The 20,002-nt window shown below is 48.8% G+C and overlaps 1 protein-coding gene across 3 annotated transcripts in view; it reads left to right on the plus strand.

The window, feature by feature from the left end:
* LRRN2 (leucine rich repeat neuronal 2) overlaps window positions 1–19,639 on the plus strand; it is a 130,565-nt gene extending 110,926 nt beyond the window's left edge. For all 3 annotated transcript variants that reach the window (XM_073615824.1, XM_073615825.1, XM_073615823.1), the window contains one exon: window positions 16,583–19,639. In XM_073615824.1, the coding sequence (XP_073471925.1) occupies window positions 16,749–18,854 (2,106 nt within the window). In that variant the 5' untranslated portion in view covers window positions 16,583–16,748 and the 3' untranslated portion in view covers window positions 18,855–19,639. The remainder of the gene's footprint in view (window positions 1–16,582) is intronic.
* The last annotated feature ends 363 nt before the right edge of the window (window positions 19,640–20,002 follow it).

Consider the following 20,002-nt stretch of genomic DNA (forward strand, 5'->3'; position numbering starts at 1 on the left):
AGAGGGGTGGGTGAGAGAGAGAGGGGTGGGTGAGAGATAGGGGGTGGGTGAGAGATAGGGGTGGGTGAGAGATAGGGGGTGGGTGAGAGATAGGGGTGGGTGAGAGATAGGTGTGGGTGAGAGAGAGGTGGGTGAGTGAGAGGTGGGTGAGAGAGAGAGAGGGGTGGGTGAGAGAGAGGGGGTTCGGTGAGAGATAGGGGGTGGGTGAGAGAGAGGGAGGTGGGTGAGAGGGGTAGGTGAGAGAGAGGGGGCGGTGAGAGAGACGGGGGAGAGAAAGAGGGGGGAGGGTGGGAGAAAGAGAGGGGTTGGTGAGAGAGGGGGGTGGGTGAGAGAGGGAGGGAGGGGTTGGGTGAGAGAGAGGGGGTGGGTGAGAGAAAGAGAGGGAGATGGGTGAGTGAAAGAGAGGGGGTTCGTGAGAGAGAGGGGGTTCGATGAGAGAGAGAGGGGGTTTGGTGAGAGATAGGGGGGTGAACGAGAGATAGGGGGTGGGTGAAAGAGAGGGGGGTGGGTGAGAGAGAGAGGGTGGGTGAGAGATAAGGGGTGGGTGAGACATAGGGGTTGGGTGAGAGGGAGGTGGGTGAGAGATAGGGGGTTCAGTGAGAGATAGGGGTTCAGTGAGAGATAGGGGGGTGGTGAGAGGGAGGTGGGTGAGAGAGAGAGAGAGAGAGGGGTTCGGTGAGAGAGAGGGGTGGGTGAGAGAGAGAGGGGTGGGTGAGAGATAGGGGGTGGGTGAGAGGGAGGTGGGTGAGAGAGAGCAAGGGGGTTCGGTGAGAGATAGGGGTGGGTGAGAGATAGGGGGTGGGTGAGAGATAGGGGTGGGTGAGAGATAGGTGTGGGTGAGAGAGAGGTGGGTGAGTGAGAGGTGGGTGAGAGAGAGAGAGGGGTGGGTGAGAGAAAGGGGGTTCGGTGAGAGAGGGGGGGTTCAGGGAGAGAGAGGGAGTTTGGTGAGAGAGAGAGGGGTGGGTGAGAGATAGGGGGTGGGTGAGAGATAGGGGTGGGTGAGAGAGATGTGGGTGAGAGAGGGGTGGGTAAGAGAGGGGGGTTCGGTGAGAGAGAGGGGGTTCGGTGAGAGAGAGAGGGGTGGGTGAGAGAGAGAGAGGGGTGGGTGAGAGATAGGGATGGGTGAGAGATAGGTGTGGGTGAGAGATAGGGGGTTCGGTGAGAGATAGGGGGGAAGGTGAGAGAGAGGGAGGTGGGTGAGAGAGAGGGGTGGGTGAGAGAGAGGGAGGTGAGTGAGAGAGAGGGGGGTGGGTGAGAGATAGGGGTGGGTGAGAGATAGGGGTTGGGTGAGAGGGAGGTGGGTGAGAGATAGGGGGTTCAGTGAGAGATAGGGGGGTGGGTGAGAGGGAGGTGGGTGAGAGAGAGAGGGGGTCCGGTGAGAGTGAGGGAGTTCGGTGAGAGAGAGAGGGGTGGGTGAGAGATAGGGGGTGGGTGAGAGATAGGGGGTGGGTGAGAGGGAGGTGGGTGAGAGAGAGCAAGGGGGTTCGGTGAGAGGGGGTTCGGTGAGAGATAGGGGGTTCGGTGAGAGATAGGGGGGTGAACGAGAGATAGGGGGGTGGGTGAAAGAGAGGGGGGTGGGTGAGAGAGAGAGGGTGGGTGAGAGATAGGGGTTGTGTGAGAGGGAGGTGGGTGAGAGATAGGGGGTTCAGTGAGAGATAGGGGGGTGGGTGAGAGGGAGGTGGGTGAGAGAGAGGTGGGGTTCGGTGAGAGTGAGGGAGTTCGGTGAGAGAGAGAGGGGTGGGTGAGAGAGAGAGGGGTGGGTGAGAGATAGGGGGTGGGTGAGAGATAGGGGGTGGGTGAGAGGGAGGTGGGTGAGAGAGAGCAAGGGGGTTCGGTGAGAGGGGGTTCGGTGAGAGATAGCGGGTTCGGTGAGAGATAGGGGGGTGAACAAGAGATAGGGGGGTGGGTGAAAGAGAGGGGGGTGGGTGAGAGAGAGAGGGTGGGTGAGAGATAAGGGGTGGGTGAGAGATAGGGGTTGGGTGAGAGGGAGGTCGGTGAGAGATAGGGGGGTGGGTGAGAGAGAGAGGGGGTTCGGTGAGAGTGAGGGAGTTCGGTGAGAGAGAGAGGGGTGGGTGAGAGATAGGGGGTGGGTGAGAGATAGGGGTGGGTGAGAGATAGGTGTGGGTGAGAGGGAGGTGGGTGAGAGAGATGTGGGTGAGAGAGGGGGGTTCGGTGAGAGAGAGGGGGTTCGGTGAGAGAGAGAGGGGTGGGTGTGAGTGAGAGAGGGGTGGGTGAGAGATAGGGATGGGTGAGAGATAGGTGTGGGTGAGAGATAGGGGGTTCGGTGAGAGATAGGGGGGTGGGTGAGAGAGAGGGGGGTGGGTGAGAGATAGGGGGTTCAGTGAAGAGATAGGGGGTGGGTGAGAGAGAGGGAGGTGGGTGAGAGAGAGGGGGCGGTGAGACCCCCTAGCCCTGCCTGAAGTCCCTGTTGTGCCCTCCTGTCTGTGGGTAGGTGTGTCTGTAATGCACCTACCTCCCGCCCATCCTCTGGGCTCTTGGTCAGTCTGTCTTCTTGCTGATGAGAGGTCACTGGGTCACTGGTCACTGAGCTGGGAGTGGACATTGGAGGAGTGCAGGCAGGCTCTGGGTGTCGGGGGATGCTGTGGTGAGGTCTTCTCCCACTCCCTGCTGTTTCTAGCCAGCCTCCGCGGCTGAGCCTCATGCTGCTCACCGGGGCTGCCCACCTTTTGAACATTGCCACAGCACTGGATATCGCTCGCTGCCCTGCACCCCGCCACCACCGGACCAGCAGGACCATGACAGGGGAGTGGTGGTGGGACTCAACTCAAAGGGCAGCTGATTAAGGCGCAGAGGAGGAAGTTAAATCCTCCTCTGCTTTCGATGCTGGGCAGTGAGGGAGTCACAGTCGTGATGTCACTGGTTGCTAGATGCCAGGCGGCTATAACAACCAGTGACAAGGAGCAGAGTCAGGACAGGTGGAGGCGGAGCCGGAGCCAGTGCTACAGTGGCTTAGTCCGTCAATGTCCTCTGCATTCCAGACTACTCCCTTTCTTTTAATTGGGGGGCCACAGAGCCACTGGCTCCGGGACTTCAGCCTAGGTCCGTTGGACTCAAATCGCGGGAAGGTCCCGCGGAATCTGGGACGGTTGGGAGGTATGCAAAAATGGACATATACAATTTTAGTAGGTATTTACACATGATGACACGTGATGTACAACATTAGTTGTACATCACAACTAACACTCCTAGCTACAGGTCCCTGCAGCTAAACACATACAACATTTCTGAGCCAGAGCATTTCTCCCGCAGGAAAAATACTCTGCTCGCAGCATTCTTGTCCTCCGGAACTGTGGGAATGGACAGCCATCCCATCCCTGAAGACCCTAAGAGAAAACATAAGACCAGGGCTTTTTTTCTCAGAGTATAGGTGCAGGAACTCCCCCTTTCTGAGTCACCCCATTTCTCCTCCCCTTACCCACCTCCGAGGACCGTTCCTTGGCTCCACCCCCTGCACACCCTCAAGTACTGCCCTTTATAGAGAATACAGAACCTAGTATAATTTTTTGATGCCAAGTAATTTGTATGGAATTTGTTAATAATATCAAGAAAAGCAGTAAAATAGATCCCTTGCAGCCAGCAACAATTGAACCTCCAGCAACAATAGATCTCCCTCCAACGATAATGGAACACCAGCAGCAAAATATCCCCCAGCAAAAATAGACCCCTAGCAACAATAGACTCCCGGCAGCAACAACAGATATCTCCACAGCCAGCATCAAAAGACCCTCCAGCAGCCAGCAACTATAGACCCCTCCCTCAACAGTAGATCGCTCCCAGCAACAACTGACCCCCCCAGCAACAATAGATCTCCCACCAGTAACAACAGACTTCCTCAGCAACAATAGACCCCCATGCAAAAATAGATCCCCTTCAGCTACAATAGATCCCCCAGCAGCCAGCATCAGCAGACCCTTCAGCACACCCGAACATCCCTTGCACATATTCAGTCCTGGAGGTTCTGGAACTGCGTTCCACCAAGTTCCTGCTAAAAAATACATCCTGCACTTACATTCTACCTATACACTGTACAAATCTCCACTGAAAGGGGGTTATGGTCCTTCCAGCAAAGAAAATCAGCAACACACATATATATTTCTGATTGTTTTGTTCTATCAGAAGGGAACTACTAACGTAAAAACAGAACAACCACAACAAAATATATACATTATAACTTGAGAACAGTCCATCTTTTTCTCCTAATAGGAGGGGCCCTTCCCCAGACAAACAGGCTCCAAAAGAGGTGGGCAGGAACAGTACACCCAAACTGTCCATCACACTAGGTGGCAGGCATAGTCTGTTCCTGCAAAAGTCAGAAAGGATAACACACACAACTCTGTCACTTCCCTGCAGTCCACTTGGCTACTTCTATGGTGGCTGTACAGCACAACAGTCCTTCTCACACATAGAAGCGGGGATCCGGCAATCTCCTCCTTCCATCCCCTTACTCTTTGATAGAGACCGAATGGTTCCTGGTAGGCCAACCCACCTTTACAACCAGGACTCGATCCTTGTACATAGTACACCCCAATTTCCACTCCTCCTGAATGTCCACAAATGGGGCCTAGGCTTCACTTTCTGGCACCAGCAGGGGTTTGGGGACAGAACATCCCAGATAAGGTCATCCTCCCACTCTCCCCGGGAGTTCTGCACAATGTCCATTATCTGGGAGGGGACATACGGATAATCCAGACCCCACTCCAGAGCAACCGCTCTCTGTATCTCCCTCTAGAAGTGGGAGAACCTGGGTAATTCTTTAGACCTCCCCTTCCCTGGCAAGACACACGCATCCTGGGATCTCACCACCCACTGCCTGTAGGTGGGCGCTCTGGTCTGGGTTGTGGAGGGTCTGTTTATAAAGAGTTTGCTGTATGGGACAGGGGTCCATACTGTAGGCTGAGCATCTTCTCCTGTCTCTGACTGGGTCTCTGGGGGATGGGAACCTCCTGTCTCCCACTTCTCTTCTTCTGAACTTTCCTCAGGGGATGACCACTCTATTAGTCTATCCAAAGATAATCAAAAGAAACAGGTGCGCTAACCTATAAGAATATTCACAGTACAAAAATACACATGACAAAAATTTGAGGGCATAAAGTCCAATCCTACAAAAACAAGTGTATAAAAATAAATTTAAAAATTGATAAAATGACTCATAAAGTGAAAAATATATGATTCATTTCATAAAAGGTGCATAAAGAAAAATGTCCAACTGGCAAACCCTTATACAAAAGGGAACTGAGTGAACCAAGTATGTGAAAACTTCTGTGCTCTTCAAGGAAATTGGGTGGACCAAATATAAGAAAACATCAGTGCTCTTCAAAACACAAAAACTTTAATATCCCATCACCACATAGATTCACTTCTTACCAGATAGCAGTAATTTCAAGCATTGGATAATAATCCCACTATGCTCCAACAGACTGGGCTGTACAAACGAACCAAATTCCAAATAGCAGCGGCATCAGACACTGGACAATGATCCCATCAGGCTCCAACACATTAAGCTGTAAAAGTGGACCCGGTTTTTCAATGGACGCAGGAATCACGGTATCATTGGAAAAGCTGATATCCAATCTGGCAGCTCAAGGATAAATCCCAGAGCATAAGGGAAGAAGAGGATAGCCTTGTAGTGCAATATGTTTCCACAAAAGTGTTTATTAAAACAGCACACTAAAAACTTACATCTTTCTCTGTAATAGGCTTCAGCTGGGAAAAGAAAACTCCTATGGTAGGGGTTCGGACCTTTTAGGTTTCAACTTTTCTTTATCTATATATTTTCATTTATTTATCTATGTGTTTGATTGCTCCATTTCAATAGTTACATTTCCCTTCACCAGGAGAGTAGGATAAGCGCAGGATTTTAACCCTTTTTTTGAAGTCTCTCCAAAGACCCAAACTTTTCCAGTGTTCTGGGAGAACCCCAATCTATGACCCGGCCTTCGCTTACCTCACCCAGCTCACCTGGAGGCGCACCTCTCTCTGGCAAAGACTCCCTCCGGATAGATACAGCAAGGGATTTAGAGCTAGCCGGCTCTTCAGGGATGTCATCCTGCCAACTGTCATCTTGATAATATTTGTGCGGCCGACACATGTGAAGGTTGCCCTGTCCCAAGACTGCAAATCAAGGCGAATCTTCCTGAGTAGGGGGACATAATTATGTGCATACAGGGAACCCAGACAATCAGTGAGCTGGATACCTAGGTATCACATGGAGGGTGATGCCCATGAGAAAGGAAAAAATCCCTTCAAGGAGGAAGCCAGAGCCGAGGGAACGGTGACCGGCAGAATCTCAGATTTGGCGTAGCTAATCCGAAAATTGGACACTTGGCTATATGCAGACAGTTCCTCCATCAAGTTAGGCAACGAGACAAGGGGGTCTATGACATGGAAGAAAATGTCATCTGCATACGCAGAGAACTTGTATTCAGTGGTGTATTTAGGTTTTGTGCTGCCCTAGGCCTGACTAAGCTCGCGCACCCCCTAATTTAAATATGACCCACCCCTTCCTGTCAAGGCCACACCTCTTCCTTTTTAAGATCCGCCCTGTCATCTTCATGGGAAGAGGACAGAGGGACACCACAGGAGGAGGACAGAGAGGGATGCCGCATTTTTTCATTTGGGGGGTAAGGGGATATGTGCTGGGTGCTTTGGGAGGGGAGGATCAGACCCCCCCCACTAGCACATATCCTCTCCCCTCCCAAAGCACCCAGCACATATCCCCTTACCCCCCCTCCCCTCATCCATGTGTGCATCTGTTATCTGCCCCCCTTCCCGGTTACTGTGTCCCCCTCCACTGTAAACTATACACAGACCTCAGACCGGCAGCGTGGCTTTTGCACTGAAGTCGTGTCCCTCCTCTGTGGCTCCTCCTCCTCCTGACTGTGTACACTAGAACATTAGAGCCGAGAAGGAGGGGGAGCCGAGGAGTGTGTGTGGCTGACAGTGGGGAGAGAGGTGGTGGCTGCTACGAAAAGCTGATCGGCGCTTGTGGGACCCCGGGTGGCAGATGTCCCGGGTGCCCACGCTAGCGCACCCTGTATGGCCAGTTACCGAAGCTCAGTGCCGGAACTTGTTGTGGGCTCCGGGACAGTGGCGTCACTAGGTTTGGTGTCACCTGGTAAAAATTGTGTCCCCCCCCCCCTTAATTTTTGGACTGGAGGCCCAGCGTTGGAGCTCATTTTGGCGGTCAATAAGGCCTAGAGGATATCAGGTTAGGCACTTCCTAATAGCTCAGTCCCTGGGAACAGTAATGGATAATGGCCAACAGGCTCTCTTACCAGACCCGGTGAAACTGCAACAGTGATCCGTCCAGCTGGACGTTCGCTCACTCTGGGTTGCCCAGGCTGACTCTAATCAGTAGTGTAGCATGTCTGTACCCCGGCAGTGGCTTCATCTTTCTCCCCCTCTGGTGGTGCAGATACAGCGTGGCTCTCTCTTTGGTGGTGCGGGAAAAGAGTGGCTCTCTCTGGTGGCGTGGCTCCCTGTCTGGTGGTGCAGGTACAGCGTGGCTCTCTCTTTGGTGGTGCGGGAAAAGCGTCGCTCTCTCTGGTGGCGTGGCTCCCTGTCTGGTGGTGCAGGTACAGCATGGCTCTCTGTTGGTGCAGGAACAGCGTGGCTCTCTCTATGGTGGTGCGGGTACAGTGTGGCTCTCTCTCTGGTGGTGTGAGTACAGCGTGACTCTCTGGTGGTGCAGGTACAGTGTGGCTCCCTCTCTGGTGGTGCAGGAACAATGTGGCTTTCTTTCTGGTGGTGTGGGTACAGCGTGGCTCTCTGGTGGTGCAGGTACAGCGTGGCTCTCTCTGGTGGTGCAGGTACAGCATGGCTCTCTCTTTGGTGGTGCGGGAAAAGCGTCGCTCTCTCTGGTGGCGTGGCTCCCTGTCTGGTGGTGCAGGTACAGCATGGCTCTCTGTTGGTGCAGGGACAGCGTGGCTCTCTCTATGGTGGTGCGGGTACAGTGTGGCTCTCTCTCTGGTGGTGTGAGTACAGCGTGACTCACTGGTGGTGCAGGTACAGTGTGGCTCCCTCTCTGGTGGTGCGGGAACAATGTGGCTTTCTTTCTGGTGGTGTGGGTACAGTGTGGCTCTCTGGTGGTGCAGGTACAGCGTGGCTCTCTCTGGTGGTGCAGGTACAGTGTGGCTCTCTCTGGTGGTGCGGGTACAGCGTGGCTCTCTCTGGTGGTGTAGGTACAGTGTGGTTCTCTCTGGTGGTGTGGGTACAGTGTGGCTCTGGTGGTGCGGGTACAGTGTGGTTCTCTCTGGTGGTGCATGTACAGCGTGGCTCTGGTGGTGCGGGTACAGTGTGGTTCTCTCTGGTGGTGCGGGTACAGCGTGGCTCTCTGGTGGTGTGGGTACAGCGTGGCTCTCTGGTGGTGCGGGTACAGCGTGGCTCTGGTGGTGCGGGTACAGCGTGGCTCTGGTGGTGCGAGTACAGCGTGGCTCCCTCTCTGGCTTCCCCCAGCACAGTACTCTTTTTCTCCTCCTGTAACATCCCCCAGCAGAGTGCATGCATGCTGGGGGCTGTAGCATGTTTGTGGGCACACAGGGGCCGCCACTCTTCAGGGACTACTTTTCCCATGATGCCCCCAGAGTCTTCTGATTGGCCCTCTGCTGTGGCCAATTATGGGGAGGGAAACAGCGGTCAGGAAGCTGGGCGGCGGCTCAGGGAAACCAATTAGAGCCGCTCTCTCTCTCTTCTCTCTTCGGCTGACAGAAAGAGGAGGGGGGCGAGCGGGGGAGATACACAGACAGCCCGCATCTCTCCTCTCCCTGTCACAGATCTGCTGCTCAATTTACCAGAGAACTCCCCCGCTCGCCCCCCCTCCCCTTTCTGTCAGCCGAAGAGAGAAGGGAGAGAGAGAGCGGCTCTAATTGGTTTCCCTGCGCCGCCGCCCAGCTTCCTGCCCGCTGTTTCCCTCCCCATAATTGGCCACAGCAGAGGGCCATTCAGAGAGAGAAGCAAGGCTTCACAGGGGCGGCTTGACGACTTTCTGGCTCCCTACACACAAGCGACGCCACTCCTAAGCTGTACTCCTGGTGGCCCTGTTGTGCGGGAAGACGGCGCAGGTGCCGTTCTTGGGGGGGGGGGGCGGCCTTTTGCCACCCCCCCGCAAAGTGCTGCCCTAGGCCTGGTCCTTGTTGGCCTAGGCCAAAACACAGCACTGCTTGTATTCCAGAGACCCCACAGGACCCCCTTTTGTTCAGGCTAGATCTGATTCTTCGTAGCAATGGTTCCAAGACCAGTGCGAACAGAAGGGGAGAGAGGGGACACTCCTGTCTCGTACCATTCCAAATGGGGAGCACTGAGGTAAGACCCGGCTTTTAAGCGACTTGTCCAAGCAGACCAACACTCTACGGTCAACAGACTTACTACTGTTGTACCCAATCAACTGATGAACCAGGTGTGAACCCTTTGATCACTTTCTACATTCATGTTATGGATCTATGAGCGATAGCTTGCTTTACGTTAGTTCATGGTACCTCACGAGGTCATATGCCTTAGACCAGTGGTGGCGAAACTTTTTGAGCCCAAGTGCCCAATCTGAAATAAATAAGTTGGTTTTGTGTTGCAAGGTGCCAACACGGCGAGGGGTGCTGAGCGAAAGAGAGGGGGTGTGTGAGAGAGATGGGGGTGTGTGTAAAAGAGAGAGAGGCGGTTGTGAGAGAGAGGGAGGGGACAGAGAGAGAGGGGGGACGGAGAGAGAGAGGGGGGACAGAGAGAGAGGGGGGGACAGAGAGAGAGAGGGGGGACAGAGAGAGAGAGAGGGGGGCACAGAGAGAGGGGGGACAGAGAGAGAGAGGGGGACACAGAGAGAGAGAGGGGACACACAGAGAGAGGACACACACACACAGGGGGACACACAGAGAGAGGACACACACAGAGGGGGGACACACAGAGAGAGGACACACACAGAGGGGGGACACACACAGAGTGGAGACACACACAGAGGGGAGACACACACACACAGAGGGGGGACGTACAGAGAGAGGGGGACACAGAGAGAGGGGGGACCACAGAGGGGGGGACACACACAGAGAGAGGGGACACACACACACAGAGGGGGGACACACACAGAGGGGGGACACACACAGAGGGGGACACACACACACAAACACAGAGGGGGGACACAGAGAGAGGGGGACACACAGAGAGAGGGGACACACACACAGAGAGGAGACACACACACAGAGGGGGGACACAGAGAGAGGGACACACACACACACACACACAGGGGGGACACAGAGAGAGGGGGGACACACAGAGAGAGGGGACACACACAGAGAGAGGGGCACACACACAGAGGGGGGGCACACACAGAGGGATGACACACAGAGAGGGCGGGCACACAGAGGGGGGACACACACACACACAGAGGGGACACACACACACACACACAGAGGGGGCACACACACAGAGGGGGACACACACACACAAACACAGAGAGAGGGGAACACACAGAGAGGGTGGACACACAGAGAGAGGGGACACACAGAGAGGGGGGACACACAGAGAGAGGGGACACACACACAGAGGGGGGGCACAGAGAAAGGGACACACACACACACACAGAGGGGGGACACAGAGAGAGGGGGGACACACACAGAGGGGGGGCACACACAGAGGGGGGACACAGAGAGAGGGACACACACACACACACAGAGGGGACACACACAGAGGGGGGGGACACACAGGGGGGGGCACACAGAGAGGGGGGGGACACACACAGAGGGGGGACACACACAGAGAGGGGACACACACACACACAGAGCGGGGACACAGAGAGAGGGGAGACACACAGAGAGAGGGGACACACAGACAGGGGGGGCACACAGAGAGAGGGGACACAGAGAGAGGGGGACAGCGAGAGAGAGGGGGGGGACACAGATAGAGGGGACAGCGAGAGGGAGCAGAAAGAGGGGAACACAGGGTGGGACTGAAAAAGAGGGGAGCTGAGAGAAAGGGAGACCTCTGTCCCTATCTGCAATCCCTGCTCTGCCTCCCTGCCCCAGTCTTTGTCTGCAGGTATTCAGTGTATAATTGTGCCCAGTACCCGTCTCCATCCTTGATCCGGGAGAGCCCTCTGCTCTGTTCCATCCAGCGGATCCCTCACAGCCTGTGCCTCTCTGCCTGTCCTCGTCTTCCGGGCCCACAGTCAGCCTGTTCTCCGGGCCTCACTGTTGGAGGTTTGAGGAGTCCAGGGTCCAAGAGGCACGAGGGATGCCCCTCTTCGGCCATAAAATTAAGTGGTGAATTCTTCTCTCCCTCCTGCGCTGTCAGGCCTGTAGCCTACCACGCGGAGGATGCGGGGCCGCCCACTCACTTGTGCAGACAGTTTCTTACACCTCGCGGCTGCTTGCTTCTATCCTTCCCGTGCTCTCGGGTCTGTAGCCTTCCACATGGAGGCTGTGGAGCCGCCCACTCACTCGTGCAGATAATTTCCTGCACCTCGCCGCTGCTTGCTGCCGTTTTCTCCCCCTGCCGTGAACCTGGACCCTCTCGCGTGCCCGCAGAGATGGCTCTACGTGCTGTGGCATGCGTGCCATAGGTTCGCCATCTCTGCCTTAGACAATCTTTGAGTTATGTAATCACTATTTATCGTTTATAGTTAAGATTGGGATCCTCCTATCCTCTCGTGGTAAGAGAGAGAGAGGTCCACATAGACCGAATGTCTCGGACAAGGAAGGAATCCCTGCCATTACAATATGTTGACATAACTCATTATTTCATTTCCAGATCTCCTTGGAGCATGTATGCGGACCTTGTTTCGTTTGTTTATTCTCTTTTTATTATTATTCCTTTTTGATGTATTGTCAAATATGCTAAGTAAATAAAGATTATACAAAAAAAAAAAGATGGTTGCAGCCAGACTCAGTGGATGGAGATTTATGCAGCATATTTGGCAAGTACAGAATCACAGTATATATAAAATAATATGCAAAGTGGTTAGAGGGAAGCTTCAGAATGGCAACGATGTTTTTATTACAAATGATGTGAGCAGGCTGCAGTTCCTCTTTAAGACCTACTTTAACTCGGTGCACAGAGGCAGGCAGAATGCCTTCCCGGTACACAGTGTAGCAGATGGGCATATTTGCCGGTGCTACTTTTTCCCTGTCACTGGCTGTTATGGACATGGACGTCTTCCTAGCAACCAGTAATGCTGCAATGGGCAGATCCGGATGGATAGCTGAGACACTAGTTCCCCATCAGGTCTGCTCTTGTCTTGTAATTAACAGCAGGCAGTGGGCATATTCTATAGCCAATATCAGGCTGTCTGTTGGCCTAGGGTCCACTCACTGCCTGCTCCCAATCATAAGCGGACCTAATGAGAAACTAGTGTATGTGAATCCCCATCAGGTTCTGTCCCCGGTTGCTGCACTGCCTGACAGGTGCAGCGGCAGTGAGGAAGTGCAGTTGCATTTAGGGCGGAGAGTCTATATAACAGGTACATAAATCTGACGCGCCATTTGTTTTGTGAAGGTATGTTGAAGTTCAAATGTGTGTCTTAGATACTTTTTGGGAATCCTTCTGAATATATTCTATTGCTTCCCAAACTGAACCTACAGCCCTGTTCTGAGCGTTCCTCATCGTGTGTGTGTGTATATATATATATATATATATATATATATATATATATATATATATATACACACACACACACACACTATACACACATAAATACATATAATGCACTTGATGTGAGTCTTGGGTAGCGGTGTTATCCTTAGGGATACTGGGGGCAAGCCTATCTTTTAACCTTCTTTGTTAGGGTGGATCTAAAAGTTAACCTCTTATACTTTACTGTATTTGGGCGAAACATTTTTGACACCCAGCATTATCCTTTAGCCCTAGACTCTCCTAGAATTTTGGTCATTACGTTGAATTTCTTTGTACGGGATTTAGGATTTACCAGACAGCTAGCGCTAGTATGACCTTAAAGTTTTGGGATGCTAATATAGATTTATTTTTTTTATATTTGGTTATATTTTTGTGATAAGGTAATATTTGAGGCCTTATTATGAGGGGGATTTGGTTGTTTTTTTATACCTAATATATGAGAATAAGGTGGCCAGGAGTGGAAAACTATTCCTATTGGTTTTCCGAATTCGACAATAGGGGTCATTGTCGAGTCCATTCCCTCTGCCCCTTTGTCCGATTCCGTTTTCCACCCGAGGTTGAGAGTTTCTATGGATGGTTATGGGTAATCTATTACCATCTACTAGTTTGTGTCTTTGGTTGAGCCTCTCTCCCCATTATCGTAATGTTAATGTGTCAGCCTGTTATCGTAATCAAGTCCTTAATACAGTAGTAACTAGCAAATTGATAGGGAATATAGTTGGGGTGGATATATTCCCACATTAATAGCTAGGTAATCATTACCCATTAGTAATTGATCTAGGTAGACCTTTTTATAATACTTTTAACTGTTTTCAAGGTTTGGTAAACCTTTCCCTTACAACATGGTTAGTTCTGGCGTTAATGTTGATTTGCCTCCTACATGGAGCTTTGAGATCAGCCACTGGAGACTCAGATCGAGGCGTGGCTCTTCCTGTGTACTATTTATGAGCGATGAGTCAGAGCATCACCCATGCCCCAGGATAATGTCAGTTTATAAAGAAACGCGTGGTGGGAGGAGTGGCGTGCTGACGTAATTGCGTTGTGATCCCGAGAGGACGGGTGTTCGCTAGCCGGCCGGCTTTTTTACTGCTAATGCAACTTTTTAAGTGCAACGTTTAATTTTAAAAAAATCTGTGTGTTACGATTTACACTATGGCGAGTTCTTTCTTTTTTGGGTGTACCTGCCTGGCTCATGTTATGACCACTGAATAACCAAGTCACCATGGTTTAGATCTGTAGGTGATCTGCCTAATACTTACCTAGAATCCATTGTATGCTGGTAACTCAACAATTCTTGGATAAAGGCCCTGGCTGGGTTGATAGCCGCAAGCACGATTAAGCTTGCCTCTGGTAAGCACGCATTTTATGTGGTGGAGGTTCACAAGTGTATCGTGGTGTTTGGAAGCCGTTTAAATCAGTCTGAATATTCAAAATATACACATGCACTTGCAGTTGATGGACTTTATTATGTATCATTTACAATTAAGTTCACATTGAATTGTTGTTATTCACTGAATGTTTATGTATCATTTACAATTGAGTTCACATTGAATTGTGATTATTCACTGAATGTTCATTTATTTATGTTTAATATGTTTGTCACATATTAGCGCCGCATTTTTATATTTTTATTTCATATTTACATATGCTTTAATTTTCAAATTATACCCATAAATGTTAAAATTTAGAAACTGTAAATTTACTATTTTAAAAATAGAGGTAATCAAAAAATAGTAAACATAAAAAATTGATTACCTTAAAGCGGGGTTCCACCCAAATTTTGAACAATATCTGTATGTATTCTCTTCCTTGCCTAGATGCTGACATGCCATTTAAAAAAATTTAAATCGCCGTAATTACCTTTTATTTTTCTATTCTTCTTTGCACTTCCTGGTTCTCCTCCCGTGGGAGTAGGCGTGTTTCTAGCCTCTCCCAGACTCCTGGGAGCTAGTCTCAGGCTTCCCAGGATGCCAATGAGCATGTGCGGGAACGAGCGGTGAATGCTGGGAGCACAGCATTCACCACATCCAGGAAATAAATGCTTGTGGGCTTCAAATGCCCACAATGAAGATGGAAACCGCCTGCAGTGAATAATATAAGTTATTCTTTCCAACGAAATCTGACACAGGCGGACATATTACACACAATATGTGAGTATGTAATGCTGAGAAGAAAAGTTTGTGAATTAACTCAAAAAAAAAAAAAAACGATAGATAGGTGGACCCCCGCTTTAATTAATTGCATTAATGGTAATATTTAGGCTGCATTAATGGTAATATTCGGGCTGCATTAATGGCAATATTCAGGTTGCATTAATGATTAATGGCAATGGTCAGGCTGCATTCATGGCAATGGTCAGGGTGCATTTATGGCAATTGTCAGGCTGCATTTATGGCAATGGTCATGCTGCATTTCTTTGACACAGGTCAGGCTGCATTTCATGGGCACTGGTAAATATTTAAGTACACCATTTGGTTCAGAATATTTTTTTTCTTGTTTTCCTCCTCTAAAACCTAGGTGCGTCTTATGGTCAGGTGTGTCTTATGGTCAGGTGTGTCTTATGGTCAGGTGCATCTTATGGAGTGAAAAATACGGTATATGAATTTCTAATCTAGGCAGTTACACAATTCCAAAAACTCTTTTTCCTTTTAGCACTATCCTTTTGAGATTGGAACAGCATCTCTGGCCAAGCTGAACATGTCTGCTGCTTGATGGTCCATCTCCATGGTGACAAATGCAAGGCTCTCTGGAAAAAATAGGCCAGAGAAGAAAAGGATTAGCTTGTGGGGGCGATGCAGAGTTCAAGTGAAGAAGAATGCATACACACACACACTTGAAACGGGAAAACTGAATATGGAAAAGGAATAGAAAGAAAAAGGCATGAGAGTAAAGCAGGGTAATAAAAAAAGTAAAAGTGCAGGTAGCAAAAAAAAAAAGAATGTAAAGAGTCCCCATTACCAATTAAACAATTTGTACAGAAAGTACAGTACAAAGTACAGAAGAAAAAAGTACTTTAAACACTTAATTGCAGTGTTTTTCTTTTCTTTAAACATTTTTATTCACTTGCAATGTGTCTTTGAACTTGAAAATTTAACTACTTCAGGTGGGGTCAGTTCCCTAGCACAAGCCCCCTCTTTTGATGCACCGAGTCCTCTACTCTCCTGTGAGAGCGTAATTACTCTCTTTACTGGCTCAACTCATCCTCCCCACCCCTCACCTCCTTACATAAAATTTTAAGTAGCTGCGGGGAGAGGTAACAAAGGGTAATACTTTAGAGTGTCACTTAAGTGACAGCTCTGTGTCTGCTGGAGCTTCTGACATCACATCCAAGATGACAGCAGCCAGCAGCAGTCTCTGGGTTTTTGGAAAACAATCCAAGGGATGCTTTTACAGGTAAATAACACAGATATAATACATTAGGCTCACATATAGACCTCATGCACAGGAATGCCTGAAGCCATGTTAAGTAAATTTTGGGCCTATTTTCATGCCTGGGATACACAGCTGCCTTGTAAAAGCCAACCATAGTAATGAATAGCTGTATTTGGCTGTACACTTGTCTACTCGTCTACTTGCATAAACTTATGAATGCATACAGGCGTACAACACTGGAAAGTTGGCATCCAGGGGCATATGGCTTTGCGCATGGCTGGGTTTATGCAAGCAGTGGTGTAAACTCTGTGTACAGCAACATACAGCCATTCGTTATCATGATCAGCTTTGCATCCTGGGCACGGGATACAGTTTACATTATGCGGCCTCACGTGCCCCTGTGCATGAGACCATACTCTTACGGAAAGATTATTGTTGAAATTACTGTTCTTGATGATAGGATACCTTTAAATGCTGAAAACAGAAGCCATTGAATGGAAAACTTGTTGGAATGTAGGTATAAAAGGAGAAATGTGATTTCTGAAAACATTATACTAATAATAATGCTTTTTCTCCACAGATTACCTCAACAGCTGGAGGAGCTAATGATGCTTTTCAAGATAGAGAAAGAAAGAGACCACTGGACTGTAAGAAGGCATTTGCTGACAAAGATAGCTGCTGATCAGCTGTTCTGGATTTGCCCATTGCTACATTTTAAGTAATTTAAGTCTCTGTTTACTTGATTTATGCGGAAGATTATTTTTAAAAATCATTTTGGCTGCAGAATGAGACTTCTTGTGGTGGAATTAATCCTAATTTGGGCCTACTCTGCTCAAGGGGGGATACCAGCTGTGCCATGGAAGGTGCAGTGCCCATCACAGTGTGTGTGCCAGATACGTCCGTGGTACACTCCAAGATCAGCCTACAGGGAGGCCAATACTGTAGACTGTAATGACCTTTTTGTTTCATCTGTTCCAAGTGCCCTGCCAGCTGGAACACATACACTTCTTCTGCAGAGCAACAATATTGCACACTTGAAGCTGCAAGAGTTGGATTATGTGGAAAACCTGACAGAGCTGGACTTGTCTCAAAACAGCTTCTCTCATATCAGAGACTTTAAAGCCAGAGACCTACCAAATCTTGTAAGCCTTCACCTTGAAGAAAATCAGCTGGAAAGCCTACCTGAAAATAGTTTCTTTGGACTTGAGAGTCTGGAAGAATTGTACCTGAACCATAACCAGTTGTCTGTGATACATCCTCAAGCTTTTTTAGGACTACGGCGTCTATTACGCTTGCATTTAAACTCCAATTTACTTACAAGCTTAGACAGTCAGTGGTTTAAAGAATTGCCAGCTCTAGAGGTATTGATGGTTGGTGGCAATATGGTGAGCTCAATTCTGGATATGAATTTTAAGCCACTGTTCAACTTAAGAAGTCTTGTTTTGGCAGGCATGGGTCTTAAGGATATATCAGACTTTGCCCTAGAAGGTTTGCAGAAGTTAGAAAGTCTCTCTTTCTATGACAACAAACTTATTGGAGTGCCCAAGGAAGCGCTGCAAAGGGTGCCTAACTTGAAGTTTCTAGATCTTAATAAGAACCCATTGAGCAGAATTAAACAAAAAGATTTTGAAAATATGGCTCAACTAAAAGAACTGGGGTTAAACAGCATGGAAGAATTAGTATCGATTGACGAAATGGCTCTTGTAAATCTGCCAGAACTGACCAAGCTGGAAGTCACCAACAATCCTAAACTGTCTTTCATTCATCCTCGAGCCTTCCAGAAACTTCCCCGCATGGAAACTTTGATGCTAAATAATAATGCTCTAAGTTCTTTGCACAGAGAGACTGTTGAATCATTACCAAACCTGCAGGAGATTGCTATGCATGGCAATCCACTTAGATGTGATTGCGTTATTCGTTGGGTGAATGCAACAGCACCCCATGTTCGTTTTATGGAGCCTCAGTCAACATTATGTGCTGAACCGCCAGAGTTAAGGCGCACACAATTACGATTAGTCCCATTTCGAGAGATGAGTGACCATTGTCTGCCCCTAATTCCTGTACCAAGTTTTTCTCCACGTGTACGGGCATCTAGTGGTCAGAGTATCACATTACACTGCCGAGCCCTTGCTGAACCAGAACCACAAATTTACTGGGTCACACCCTCTGGGGAAAGGCTTACCGTGTCTGCAGACTGGGGTGGCTACAAAGTACAAGAGGAAGGAACACTGGAAATACAGGTAGTGTCATCAGCGCATGCAGGTGTATACACATGTGTAGCTCAAAATCTGGTGGGAACAGATTACAAGAGCGTATATCTTATGGTCAACCAGATCTCCCCAACTAGCGAAGACCCAGTGCAGCTTCAAGTGGGAGAAGTGGGCGAACGTCATTTATTACTCTCCTGGATTCCACCTCTCAATGCACTTGGTTGTAGCCTCCGCTGGAGTTGCTTAACACCTGGTGCCAGCGTTGAGCGGGCAAGACTCCCTGTTGGTTTAAATTCATACAATGTCACAAGACTACTTCCAGGAGAGGAATGCAGAGTGTGTCTTCGAGTTTCTATTCTTGGAGGCAGAGTGAGAGCAGCTTGTGCTAGTGCTAGAACAAGGGACACTGGCACAGGTTATAAGCACAGAGGGCAAAAAGCTCTCACTGCACTAGCCTTCTGCTTGCTTCTGGCTGTGATTGGTTTACTTGCGCGCTATCGTCCTGGTAGTAGGACAGATCCTACATCAACATGGTCTCTCACTGGAAGAGTTGTTTACCCACCTATCATACATCAGTGGGACAAAGACAAAAAAGAAGAATGTATCTCAGGCATCAATGTGCCAGCAACCCCTCTGTGGTAATGCGTTTCACCAGAGTTATCTCTGACACTTTCCCAGAGAACAAACTATAGAGAGTAGTGCCTTGGAAGGAAAGTCAAAAAAATGTCCAGGAATGGATATCAGGCAGACAGATAATGGAGCAAAATCACCATTGTTGTAGAGAACTGTACAGAAACAAGCAGAAAGGCAAGTACAAATAAAATTTTACATACCAGGAAACCTACAAACCTAATGAGAACTTACAAATGTGTAGATGCTCATATAGAGAACAAAGACCCTGCTGTACACCTACAAAGAAATCAAATTGAAAAATGCATGAAAGACTACTTTTTCGATGCAGACACACATTTAATAAAAAGCACCATGCATTTTGTAAAGCTACTGTCATTATAAGTGATACAATTATACAAGAGGTGTATATGCTACAGAATGCTGTGAATCCGTTGCTGTGCAGTGTTTTCTTGGACTCCAAATGCATTGGAACTACAAATGTTAAGGGTTATCTCTTAATTAGTTTTGTGTTTAAAATAGGAGTAATACAGAAATATTAAGAACAGCTCAGAATAGGCCTGCTCTATCAACTAGTGGAAAAAAAAACAAATACAGAAATACAACCTAGAAGCAAGCCAACATGGTTTACCACATCAGTTTCAAGGTAGGGGAAGGTGTGGGTGCTCCATGAGTTTGGACTGTATGAAGTTGAAACAAATTTGAACTTTGCAGAAGCAGGCAGCAAGACTCAACTTTAAATTTGTTCCCAACTAATATGTACAAGTGTGGTTGTTATAATAAAGCTGTAAACAGCAGTGCTGTCGGTGGTTCTATTAGCACCACATGTTGTCATAAGGAGTCCAAGACAAGGTACAAAATATATAAAAAAAGTAATTTAGTAGCAGACTATCAAGAAGGAGCAACTGTATTTATTTCTCTAGTTATGCAAATTCCAAATGTAATTTTCCAGGGGAGGTTTGAATCACATTGTTTGATGTAGGTAAATATTAGTTCTTGGCATTACATTTTAATTAACAACAATCCTTGGGATTTGCATCAAACATAACACAACATATTTAAAGGCATAATGAAGAAGAACCATAGCGGTCACTGTTACTTCTGCACAGTTCACCTCATCACCACAGTAAAAACACATATGTCACATGTAGTTTACCTTA

The sequence above is a fragment of the Aquarana catesbeiana genome, linkage group LG02 (genome assembly GCF_042186555.1).
Source record: "Aquarana catesbeiana isolate 2022-GZ linkage group LG02, ASM4218655v1, whole genome shotgun sequence".
NCBI lineage: Eukaryota > Metazoa > Chordata > Amphibia > Anura > Ranidae > Aquarana > Aquarana catesbeiana.